The sequence below is a fragment of the Peromyscus maniculatus genome, chromosome 8, assembly GCF_049852395.1.
Source record: "Peromyscus maniculatus bairdii isolate BWxNUB_F1_BW_parent chromosome 8, HU_Pman_BW_mat_3.1, whole genome shotgun sequence".
NCBI classification, from domain to species: domain Eukaryota; kingdom Metazoa; phylum Chordata; class Mammalia; order Rodentia; family Cricetidae; genus Peromyscus; species Peromyscus maniculatus.
The window spans coordinates 33,587,597-33,601,128 of NC_134859.1; the positions used below are offsets into that span (position 1 = coordinate 33,587,597).

Below are 13,532 nucleotides of genomic sequence, written 5' to 3' on the forward strand. Positions count from 1 at the left end.
TTTCATCTAGCTTTAATCGCTTTGTAGAGCAAAGTGGGAAATCAATCACTTCAGCAAAAGGAGCATCTGAGTGTCTTTTACAATAAGAATCATTCCATTGTCTTCTGAAGTTCTGAAGTGAAAGTAGGGGCTATGGGTAGTTTCAATCTCAGCTTAGAAGGCTTCATATGGGTAGGCTTCTCGGATTAGCCTTAACAGGAACTTCTTCTCCTCATCTTCATTTCCATTTTCTACTCTCTAAGCCTCGGTGGCAAAACCACCATCATTGCTCTCACTCACTGAACCTCCAATGGCAAGCATCCATGTGCTTCTTCCTTGAGCACCTCTTCTTCCCATACCTCTGCTTCACCGGTAGCACTGTGCCCCAGCTCCTGATCAACCTTTCCCAAGTTGATCAGACTATCAGCTATGCTGGGTGTGTAGCTCAGCTCTTCATAGCATTATTGCTGGGTGTAACTGATTATGTGTTCCTTGTGGCTATGGCTTTCATTGCCACAGTGTGCATCACTGATAGCAGGAAACCAATCTGGTTCCTATCAGATGATGTACTGCACAGTGGAGCCAATCCACTGAGATAATTGGGTGATAATCTATCCTGCTTGTAGGTCCTGCGGTTCCTGGAATCCAACCTGACTGCAGGTTTAGAACAAGGAATCTTTGAGTCTTCAGCCTGTGACACCTAGGCAGAGAGTCAACAGGAGATAGACCAGAAGGAAGGCAAATGTGCCAGGATTCCTACAGCTTTGAGTGACGCTGTGGGCTGAAGTGACTTCAGAGTGCCCCCTACGATAGCAAGCATTGAATTGTCTTCTGTTTTGTGAGGCTGAAGGGCTATGGACAGTTTCAACACCAGCCTAGAAGGTGGCTTCATTTTAATGGGCTTCTCAGATTGGCCTCAACTGGAGCACATCTTTTTTATCTTCATTTTAATTTTCTACTTCCTAACCATCTTTGGCAACTCCACCATCATCACAATCTCACGAATGGATCGTCGGCTGCAAACGCCAATGTACTTCTTCCTCAACAACCTCTCTTTCCTGGACCTCTGCTACACCACCAGCACTGTGCCTCAGCTTCTTGTCAATATTTCTGGACTTGACAAGACCATGAGCTATGCTGGGTGCATGACCCAGTTCTTCACAGTGCTCTTGCTGGGGGGGACTGAGTGTGTGCTCCTCGTGGTAATGGCTTTCGACCGCTATGCCGCTGTGTGCCATCCACTGCACTACACTAGCATCATGCACTCCCTTCTCTGCCAGGCATTGGCCATCTCCTCCTGGGTGGGAGGCCTTGCGATCTCCCTGACTCAGACAGGCCTCATCATGACCATACCTCTCTGCGGCCGTCATCTGAACCACTTCTTCTGTGATATGCTTGTTCTCCTGAAGCTGGCTTGTGAGGACACAGAGGGAATAGAGGACAACTTGTTTGTGGCTGGAGTCATAATGTTGGCCTGTCCTGTAACACTAATTCTAGGCACTTATGCACACATTGCTCACGCGGTGCTGAAGATTAAGTCAGAGGCTGGGCGCAGAAAGGCTCTGGGGACTTGTGGGTCCCACCTCATGGTGGTTTGCCTTTTTTATGGCTCAGCCATGTACACATATCTCCAACCTGTCCATGGGTATTCTGAGAGTGAAGGAAAGTTTGTTGCCCTTTTTTATACCATAGTTACCCCCATGCTCAACCCTCTGATTTACACCCTGAGGAACAAGGATGTGAAGGGGGCTCTGTGGAAGGTGCTAGGGAAATGAATAGACTAGGAATAAGAGGAGAAAGGTGTCTGGATAAAATATTGTATAGTGTCTCTCACACTGTCAAGAATTCTGTACCCAACATACTTTCCCTTAGAAGTGAGACATAAAGAATTTTGTGGGATGGGGGCAAGTCTGACTGAATATATTTCCACAGGGACTTTCAAACAAGAATTGTATTTTTTAATGGTGTTCTTCAAACTGAGGAAAAAATAGACATAGCTAAAAATAATTATAAAATTTCAGAATGCTCTAGTATCATAAACAGTACATAAGCCACCCACATCTCTATAAAGACTAAAACACAAAACAACTAAAAAGAAATACCACACTAAGAAATAAGCAATATAAAATATGTAAATTATAGTAGGAAAGATTTAAAATGTGTGTTGTTTTATGTTAGTATATTTCCTTTCATTTTTCTTATCTTCATGTTTATGTCATGTTACTCTCACATCAGAAGTTTGTCCTAATCAAAAGATGTTTCTTAAGGTTCATGGTAACTAACCACAGACTTGTAGCACAAAAACTTCTGAAGATAATAAACACTCACAACTACAGAAAATCACTAAAGAACAAGTGTGAACATAAGAGACAGAGAGAGAAGAGAACTCTAACACAAGACAGTTATAAATGCTTATCTGTAGTTACTGTTGTTACTGATGACTTATTGAATGCTTATTATTGAATGGATAAAAGTAAATATTTAAGATATCCAAACATATATTTCTTTGAGAAACTTGCTTCTTCTAAGAACATGAGAAGTAAGAGGAAGACTAAGGTATTTCATGCACAGCAGGCATGGTGGTGTACACATGTGATCCCAGCACATGAGTGGCTGAGATGGGAAAACAGAAAGTGCAAGAATATGCCTCCAGAAATGAAAAAGAATGAGTAATTCTTTTACTTTGTAATGACATGTAATGATGAAAGAGGCAATTCAGCACAAGAAAATGACTCAAAATGCATGCATTCAATATCAGAGCATCCAGATACATAAAGAAAAAAATCACTAGATAGAAAATGAGAGAGTCCAATTTAATGCAGTGTTTTAGGGGACTTTCACACTCTACTTGCATCAGTGGACAAAGTATCAGGAGAGGAAATAAGTTAAATTACATGCTAGAACAAATAGACATAGCAGATTTTGTGCTACAGTAGGTAGTATTTTGGTTTGGTTTTTTCTCAAGAGGATAGGAAACAGATTTGGGGATATTATATGAGAAACCATGAAACAGGGCTCATCAAAAATTTTTATATGTCTTTATTTTTACTTTATGCATAAGAGTGTTTTGCTGACACATATGTGTGTACATCATATGTGTACCTGTCGTCCATGAGGCAAAAAAAGGGTGTTAGATTCCCTGGAACTGGCTAATGCGTGTTACCATGTGGGTGCTGGGAATGGAAACCAGGTGTTCTGCAAAAGCAGCAAGTGCTCTTAACCACTGAGCTCTCCACCCCTCCACAAATTTTTTAATGAAATCATATTAGATATTGTCTAACATGTGACAAAACTAGAAATCAATAACAAGAAAAGCTATGGTAAACAGACCAATGCTTGAGAATTAAACAACTCACTTTTAACAATCAATGGAATAAGGAGGAAATCAAAAAAGAAATTTTTAAGTATCCTGAAACAAATAGCATTGGAGAAATTACCCAAACCTGTGTTATAATCAAAATAGTACACATACACATACACACACACACACACACACACACACACACACATACACTCAAACATGCATATGCACACAGACCACACAGACACACACATATTACACACACCATACACAACACAATACACACAAACTATACAAAAAGGCAAAAGACCTCAATAGACATCCCTCAAAAGGATACATACACATGGCCAAAAGGTAAGTGAAAATATGCTCAATATCACTAATTAAATTAAATCAATATGCCTTTGACAGTAAAAGTAGCTAAACAGACAGCCTGTGAAGTTTTCATCAATGGCAAACCTAAATTCAATGGGAACCTGTGACTCAATTTATCTTTCCCTTGGTGTTCCCATGTTTCTCTGGAATAACTTCAGGGTAGCCTGAGAGCCAGAAGGAAAATGCCTTTAGGTGCACCTTTTGGAGGAGGCATGCTAACAGGCAACTCTGAGCCCTGTGACCTCTAAAGCTCTAGACAAGGCCTGACACTCCTCATGACCTCATTCCGCCCTTTAAGTATTCCACGCTGCAAAATAAAGCTGCTCTCGTGTCCCCCTAAATGGAACCCAGAGAGTCTGTGTGTCCCTCTGCACAGTCGTTTTTCACTGCTCTTCTCTTCCAGAAATTCCAAGCTTTAGCTTTTACTGTGCTGGCTGCAGCAAATGATGACATGGAGGTTCTACAAAAAAATAAATAAATAAAGTTAGAGCTGGCCTATAATCTACCAACCCCGCACTGGAAATGCACACAAAGGGAATGAGACAGATACTGATCTCACTGCCTGGGGGTCCCCTAAACAGTCCAAGCTAAACAATTGTCTCACCTATGCAGAGGGCCTAGTCCAGTCCCATGGGGGCTCCACAGCTATCAGTCCACAGAACAGATTTTTTTTAATGTAACATAGATACACAATGTGTGAAGGCCCACAAAGTTTTCCTAGTGAGAGCTGAGCTTGCTTTACCCAGCAGGGATGCATTAGAATATTGCTTGACTATGTGCATGGTTGCTAGGTAATTGGGAGGGTCTATACTTGGCTGAGCTAGGGGGAGATCTTTTGCTCCACCCCTTGGCATTCCTATAAACAGCCCTTTAAAAGGGACAGAAGGAGCCGGTGGATAATGGGGGCCAGGCCCTCCCAAGGCTATGTTTCTATCTGTTTCTCTCCCCTCTATCCTTCTATCCAATATCTCTTATCCCTCATTTCTCAAGAGTACCCTGTTGTAAAATGTGGGAGCTGGTGAATGCTATTGAGTCACAAAAACAAATCCTGTTATTTTTCACTAAAAAGTGTATCAGAGAGTCTCGAACACCCTATCTTCTCATTCACACATGAAGTTGGCTTCATATAAGAAGCAAGCAGTGGGAGAGATGGCTCAGAAGTTCAGAGAACTGGTTGTTCTTCTATAGGATCTGGGTTCAGTTCCCAGCACTCACATCCAGCTCACAACCATCTGAAACTCCAGTTCCAGGGGATCCGATGTCTTCTTCTGGCCTCCATAGGCACTGCACACACAAGGTGCACATACATGCATACATACATACATGTGTGCAAATAGTCATATGTATAAAATAAAATATTTCTCAAAGAAGTATCAAGCAGAAAAATCATCAGCAGATAGAATGGGGGGCATCAAAGTCAAATAGTGTGGAAATATGTATTAGGAAATTTTTCTCATAATTTATAGCCTAGGGGGATGATTATGTATTAAACAATGCATTGTGTATTTCAAAATTACTAGAAGAGAAGAGTTTGAAGATTCCAAATAAGAGTGTTTTTCTGGCACAAAGGTAACTTGCCCGTCAGGAGCCAAGTAATGCCACAAAAATCCTACTGCGCAACAAACTTCACATAAGAGATTTATTGGTGAGTGGCACAGAGTGGCAGCTGCCTTTGAATGGGGAGAGAGACAGGAGGAGGCTGGACAGAGGAGAAGGCCTTTTATAGGGTTTTGGAGTGTGCACAGTGAGCTAGTGGGAAAGTATTGCTTGGCTGCCAACTTTATTTAGCCATTAACACTGAACCACAGGGGTGGGGATTTCTAAAGCTCAGAACTTGGGGTCAAGAGATCAAGTCAGAGACAGGATGTTCTTTCCTTGGCCCTTTTTCGCTACGCCAAATATATATAAACAAAAAAATATGAGGAAATGAAAATATAAATTACCCTGGGTAGATGAGTCATATTGAATGCCCATATTACAATGTTCCCAAAATTGTACAATTATAAAATAAAAATTAAAAGTAAAAATCATCAAACTACACTTAAAATCTATCTCCCACATAAATGGAAAGAAAATTCATCAAAATGTGATCCTATGATGTGGGCCTTTTCCTACAGAGACATGACCACAGAATGTATATTCACCATAAGTAGAGAACCAACAACAGATCAATAAAATGATTTCATCTAAGTCTAGGTTAAGGAACCAGTGAGTTTACTGAAGCTGCTTACAGTAGTATGGGTCAGGGGTTATTTACAGGAGCACACATGACTTAAAGGCAACTGTATCACCTTTCATGCTCAAGCTTTCATGAGAAATTACTTATAAAGGCTGTAGCTTCTTATACTTCTTGTAGGCAGCTGCTCATTGGAGACTTCCCACTCTGCAGCCATCTTTACTGCTTATACAAACCTAGAGAGGGGCCTTGTGAATCTTGTCACTTTCGGGAACATCCTGAGTCTTGCAAGTTGTATTACTTTCTGGGCCTTGATGCTTTGTTTACTTCCCAAGTCTTATGAGCCTTCTACCACCCTCTAGGAGAGGATGTTTCAAATCAAGTGAAATGACTACACAACATCCTGAACGTGATATAGGAAAAAATATGAGTTTAAAACAAAAATGCCAAAGAGAAAGGGATGGAGAGATATCTTGTGGTAAGAAAATATATGGAGCTCAACAGACATTGAGCTAGTGCTAAAAAAAAAAGTGGATAGTTTACCTGGGACTTGTAGTAAGATTGTAAACCCAGCTCCCCTGGGAGCTGAGGTGACAGGACAGTAATCCAAGGCCTTGTGTGGCTTATACTGAGAGTTGAAAACCATTTTGGGCAACTTAGACCTCATTTCAAAATAAAAGCTTAGAAGACTATCGATGGTAGAGCATTTGCCTAGCATGGGCAAGACCCTAGGTTTAATCAAGGTGGGGGGGGGGAGGAGGAAAAGGAGGAGGAGAGGGAAGAAGGAAGAAAGAAAGAGGAAAAAAGAGAAATGGGAGAAAAAGAAAGAGAAAGAAGAAGAAACTCTGCTTCCAGAAGTCATGACTTGACAGCTCTCATCCATCATGCTGGACTAGAAACACTGAATCCATGAGCCAAATAAATTCCTCCTACTTAAGTTGTTCAGGCAGGTATTACAACAGCAGAAAGACCAACTAACACACGTGTATAACCACAGGTGTGCACGTGCGTACATTCCCACAGCCTCATTTTATTCTACAGAAATGTGTACCAAGTTGTTGCTGGAAACTCACTTTACTCATTCACGCCCTGGTCTAGACCTAGGAGGGGTCGCTGGGTAAAACTGAAAGATTAACATGAACTCCCTGTTTCCACTGTCCTTTTCTTTCTTTCCATCTTTTTTTCAGTCACTGACACTCTGTTAAAATTCAGAAAATGAATAATATTCTACCAGATAATTAATGCTGAGCTCCCTTGTATTTGTGTATACAGTGTATAAAGAAGTTAAATTCATGCAAAAACATCTTGTCACTTATAAAGTCTTTGGTGATCTCTTATCTACTTACCCTCTAACTAATCTACATCGAGCATGTCAAAAATATTCTTCTAGGCATCTCTTCCTCTACAATCATATGAATAGCAAAGTGAGTTTTTAAAGACATAAATTATAAAGGCTAACATACAAATAATTTTGAAATCCCTTTCAAAACTCAAATAGCATCCCCAGGGTGAAGCAAATGACAAAAGTCAGAGCCAGAAGGTGAATAACAGGATCATGTGCAGTTATGGAAATAAATCTCCAAAGAACAGGGCACATGAAGGAACTCATCACAAAACCATCTAGTTCAGAAACACATATATAGGGCTGAGGAACTCCTTTTGGCCAGAAAGGCTTTTCAGGCTGAAGAGTTGGTGAGGTAAGAGGTGGCGGCTGTGGCTTGCTCTGCTTCTTTGATCTTTCAGCTTTCACCCCAATATCAGGCTCCAGGTTTTTATCAAAAGGCCATCTACCATTCACACTACACTGAAAAACTTCCTTTTCACCTCTGAGTGATCGGGAAGCTTAAAAGTCACTAGAGACTCAAATCGTTTCCAGGCAATCACTCTATTTTCTGATCAAGGTTTTTTTCTTCCTAAGCTACAGTCTACCATCCTGTAAATCCAGTCAGTTAGTGCCAGTTGTAACTTTAGGAAAACAGCAACAGACCTTTAAACACAGACTTAGACTACCATGCCTGGGTTTGAGCGTGCTCTTATCTACACTCCAAATGTGATAGAAACACACTTGCTTTTCACATAGGCTCTTTCAAGATGCCTTTATGAATTGTATCGTGCTTTGATTATATTTATTTTTCAAGGTTTTAAACTTTAAAGCAAGTCTACCGCCAAGATTTTGAATTAAGCTAGTCATTTTCCTGACCAATGTATAATCTTAGGTCTGTATTTTGTTCAAGTGTGGGAGACAACTGAAGGCTAGGATCAAGAACCAGCTACATCAGCCTGTCGCCACTTCATTCTTCTACTGTAATAAAACATTTGGCACCCTGGTTGGGGGTTCTTTTGCTGTGATAAGCACTATGACCAAAAGCAAGTTGGGGAAGAAAGGGTTTACTTCATCATATACTTATAGGTAATAACCCATCACTGGGGAAGTCGGGGCAGGAACTCAAGCACGAACCTTGAGGCAGGAACTCAAGCAGAAGTCATATAGGAAAGCTGCTTACTGGCTTACTCTCCATGGCTTACTCAGCCTGGTTTCTTATACACCCCAGTACCACCTGCCCAGGGATAGCACCACCCACCATGGGCTAGACCTTCCCACATCAGTCACTGCTTGAGAAAATACCCCACAGGCTTGTCTACAGGCCAATCTCACAAACGTATTTTCTTAATCATTGTTCCTTCTTTTCAGATGTGTCTATGTTTGTGTCCAAAAGAAATAAAAACACAACCACCATTGGGAACCAGATATTGTCCACACTGTCCCCTAGAGCACAAAGTTTCTAGTCATGATTACTTTCCTTAGTGTTTTTGACTGACATTTGGATGAAAGTGTTTATTTGTCTGTGCCTCTCCCCATCTCACTCATGTGCACTGGACTCCCACAGCAAGGCTTCATGCTGCCCAGTCCCTGAGACATTGTGACCAGGGTCAAAGTTTGTCTTCGTTATGAGACAGAAACCAAGGAATAACAGCTGACATTTGTAGTTGAAGTTTTCCTGTGTCCACCCAGCTCCTGCAGCCACTCAGACCCAAGTAAACACACAGAGACTTATATTTCTTATAAACTGCATGGCCATGGCAGGCTTCTTGCTATCTAGTTCTTATATCTTAAATTAACCCATTTTTATTCATCTATAAGTTGCCACTTGGCTTGTGGCTTACTGGTGCTTTATATCTTGCTTCTCATGGCAGCAGCTGGCAGCAGCCCCTGACTCAACCTTTCTTTCCCAGAATTCTCCACTCTCAGAGATTCTGCAGGTGAGGGATGTCGAGATCATGATGGGAGGACGTACAGAGATGACCAGCTACACTAGTCTAAGCCTGTGAACTGTGGAATGGTGGCTGTGGAGCCCCCATGGGACTGGACTAGGCCCTCTGGATATGGAAGACACTTGTTTGGCTCAAACTGTTTTGGGGGGCACCCAGATAGGGGGATCGGGATCTGTCCCTGGTCTATGAGCAGGCTTCTGGAAATCCGGTGCCTGAGTTGTGATGCCTTGCACAGCCTTGGTGCAGTGGGAAAGGGCTTGGACCTGCCTAGGCTCAGTGTGCCAGGCTCTGCTGACTCCCCATGGGAGACCTCGATTTGGGGGATGTGGGATGTGGGGTGGCTTGGGAAAGAGGGCTGTGGGAGGAGAGGGGATCTGCGGATAGTATGTGGAGTGAGTAGAAAATTTCTTAATAAAGAAAACTGAAAAAAAAAGAATCTCCTCTCTCTTTATCCCACCTATACTATACTTCCTGTCTGGCTACTGGCCAATCAGCATTTTATTTATCCATCAGTCAGAGCAATACATCCACAGCATTCAGAAAGACATCTCCAGCAGACATCTACAAGAGATCAAATTTGGGTCTTTGGGAAGAGTAAGATGCAGCTGGTGTTCAAGAATGTGAATTTGATGGGACAGAAATATAGCCCCAGCACTGGTAAAGAGTAAGGCAAGAGGACTGCAAGTTCAAGTCTGGTCTGGACCAAAAAACATAAAAGAAAGATTTTAGGCAGTTTTTTAAACCATCATGGAGACCCTCAAAAGCATTAGATCAAATTTACATTTTTTTCAACAACAACATAAAGGAATAGAAATATTTCCCAGAGAAGCTTTATTTTCCAAATTATCAAACATGGACATGACTAAGACCTAGCTGCTGACTGGCCACAAAGCGGGGCAGGGGACCCATAAGTGATGGGCAGGAACTCTAGCTGAAGCGGTGTTCCTCAGTATCAGGCACGTGGGAAGTGCAAGGAGTAGGTGGTAAGCTGCACTAAATGTGGAGTTTCTGGCCTCCATCTGAGGATTCAGGAAGACATAGAAGTTGTGATTCTACAGCCTGGCCTCAGTAGGGCCATGAGTGATTTAAATGTAGAAGAAATCTTGTGGACAAAGAGGAAATCCAGAGAATCATCAGATCATACTTCAAAAACCTGTACTCCACAAAAATGGAAAACCAGGAAGAAATGGACAATTTTCTGGATAAATACCACATACCAAAATTAAATCAAGACCAGATAAACCATTTAAATAGACCAATAACCTCTAAAGAAATAGAAACAGTCATCAAAAGTCTCCCAACCAAAAAAAGCCCAGGACCAGATGGTTTCAGTGCAGAATTCTACCAGACTTTCAAAGAAGAACTAATACCAATACTCTTCAAAGTGTTCCACACAATAGAAACAGAAGGAACACTACCAAACTCTTTTTATGAGGCTACAATTACCCTGATACCCAAACCACACAAAGATGCAACAAAGAAAGAGAACTACAGACCAATCTCCCTCATGAACATTGATGCAAAAATACTCAACAAAATATTGGCAAACCGAATCCAAGAATACATCAAAACAATCATCCATCATGACCAAGTAGGATTCATCCCACGGATGCAAGGATGGTTCAACATACGAAAATCAGTCAATGTAATACACCATATAAACAAACTGAAAGAAAAAAAACCACATGATCATCTCCTTAGATGCTGAAAAAGCCTTTGACAAAATCCAACACCCCTTCATGATAAAGATCTTAGAAAGATCAGAAATACAAGGAACATTTCTAAACATAATAAAGGCAATTTATAGCAAGCCAACAGCAAACATCAAATTAAATGGAGAGAAACTCAAAGCAATACCACTAAATTCAGGAACAAGACAAGGCTGTCCACTCTCCACATATTTATTCAATATAGTACTAGAAGTTCTAGCTAGAGCAATAAGACAACAAAAGGAGAGCAAAGGGATACAATTTGGCAAGGAAGAAGTCAAACTTTCACTATTTACAGATGATAGGATAATATACATAAGTGACCCCAAAAACTCTACCAGAGAACTCCTACAGCTGATAAACTCCTTCAGTAAAGTGGCAGGATACAAGATCAACTAAAAAAAAATTAGTAGCCCTCCTATACACAAATGATAAAAGGGCTGAGAAAGAAGTCAGAGAAACATCACCCTTTACAATAGCCACAAATAATATAAAATACCTTGGGATAACACTAACTAAACAAGTGAAGGAACTTTTTGATAAGAACTTTAAATCTTTAAAGAAAGAAATTGAAGAAGATATCAGAAAATGGAAGGATCTCTCATACTCATGGATAGATAGGATTAACATAGTAAAAATGGCAATCTTACCAAAAGCAATCTACAGATTCAATGCAATCCCCATCAAAATCCCAACACAATTCTTCACAGACTTGGAAAGAAAAATACTCAACTTCTTATGGAAAAACAAAAGACCCAGGATAGCTAAAAGAATCCTATACAATAAAGGCATAACCATCCCTGACCTCAAACTCTACTATAGAGCTATAGTAATAAAAACAGCTTGATACTGGTATAAAAACCAACATACGGACCAATGGAATCGAATTGAAGACCCTGACATGAATCCATGCACATATGAACACCTGGTTTTTTGACAAAGGAGCCAAAACTATACAATGGAAAAAAGAAAGTATCTTCAACAAATGGTGCTGGCATAACTGGATCTCAATATGTAAAAGATTACAAATATATCCATATCTGTCACCATGCACAAAACTCAAGTCCAAGTGGATCAAAGACCTGAACATAAATCCAGTTACACTAAACTTAATAGAAAAGAAAGTAGGAAGCACTCTTGAACACATTGGCACCGGAGACCATTTCCTAAATAAAACACCAACAGCACAGACCCTGAGCACAACAATTAATAAATGGGACCTCTCAAAATTGAGAAGCTTTTGCAGGGCAAAAGACACAGTCAATAAGACAAAAAGACAGCCAACAGAATGGGAAAAGATCTTCACCAACCCAACATCTGACAGAGGATTGATCTCCACAGTATATAAAGAACTCAAGAAACTAGACATCAAAATACTGAACAGTCCAATTAAAAAATGGGCTAAAGAGCTAAACAGAGAATTCACAAAACAAGAATCACAAATGGCTGAAAGACATTTAAAGAAATGCTCAACATCCTAAATCACCAGAGAAATGCAAATCAAAACGACTCTGAGATACCACCTTACACTTGTCAGAATGGCTACGATCAAAAACACCAATGACAACCAATGTTGGAGAGGATGTGGAGCAAAGGGAACACTCCTCCACTTTTGGTGGGAATGTAAGCTTGTACAACCACTGTGGAAATCAATATGGCGGTTTCTCAGAAAATTAGGAATCGAACTACCTCAAGGCCTAGCCATCCCACTCTTGGGCATATACCCAAGGAATGCTGATTCATACCATAAAGATACATGCTCAGCTATGTTCATAGCAGCACTATTTGTAATAGCGAGAACCTGGAAACATCCTAGATGCCCGTCAACGGAAGAATGGATAAAAAAAATGTGGTACATATACACAATGGAGTATTACTCAGCAGAGAAAAACAATGAAAGCATGAAATTTGCAGGCAAATGGATGGAACTAGAAAAAAATTATCCTGAGTGAGGCAACCCAAACCCAGAAAGACCGTCGTGGTATGTACTCACTCATAAGTGGATTCTAAATATAAAATAAAGAATAATCAGACCACAACCCATAAAACCATGGAGGGCTATATATATAGCATGGAGGTCCCTAGGACGACTGTGGCTTAAAATAAATTTCGGTTTTACTCAATTACTGAAAAATAAAAATAGCCAAACAAATGGAAACACATGAACTATGAACCAAAGGCTGAGGGGCCCCCAGCTGGATCAGGCCCTCTGAATAGGTGAGACAATTGATTGGCTTGATCTGTTTGGGAGGCATCTAGGCAGTGGGACCAAGTCCTGTGCTCATTGCATGAATTGACTGTTTAAAACCTGGGGCTTATGCAGGGGCCCCTGGCTCAGTCTGGGAGAAGGGAACTGGACCTCCCTGGACTGAGTTTACCAGGTTTATCTCAGTCCTCGGGGGAGGCTTTGCCCTGGAGGAGGTAGGAATGGGGGGTGGGTTTTCTGGTTTCATTCTAACAATCACTCAGTTAATAAATGGGTTAATGATATGAACCAATAGTTCTTAAAGAACTTGTGAGGCACAATCTTTGATTTGTATGTAAAATGAATAAAAAATTTCTTAATAGAAAAAAAGATAATGCACAAATAGCCAATCAACAAAGGGGGAAAATGTTCAATTTCACTATCTACCACAGAAATGCAAAGGAAGACTACATTGGGATTCCATTTCATCACAGTCAATAAGAAAACAAATAACAACCAAGGTGAGACTGTAAA

At 40.7% G+C, this 13,532-nt stretch overlaps 1 protein-coding gene across 1 annotated transcript; it reads left to right on the forward strand.

The window, feature by feature from the left end:
* Positions 1 to 833: 833 nt before the first annotated feature.
* LOC102912381 (olfactory receptor 2Y1B-like) lies at positions 834 to 1,754 on the forward strand. Its single transcript, XM_006987108.3, has one exon. The coding sequence runs from the start codon at positions 834 to 836 to the stop codon at positions 1,752 to 1,754; it is 921 nt and encodes a 306-aa protein (XP_006987170.1).
* The last annotated feature ends 11,778 nt before the right edge of the window (positions 1,755 to 13,532 follow it).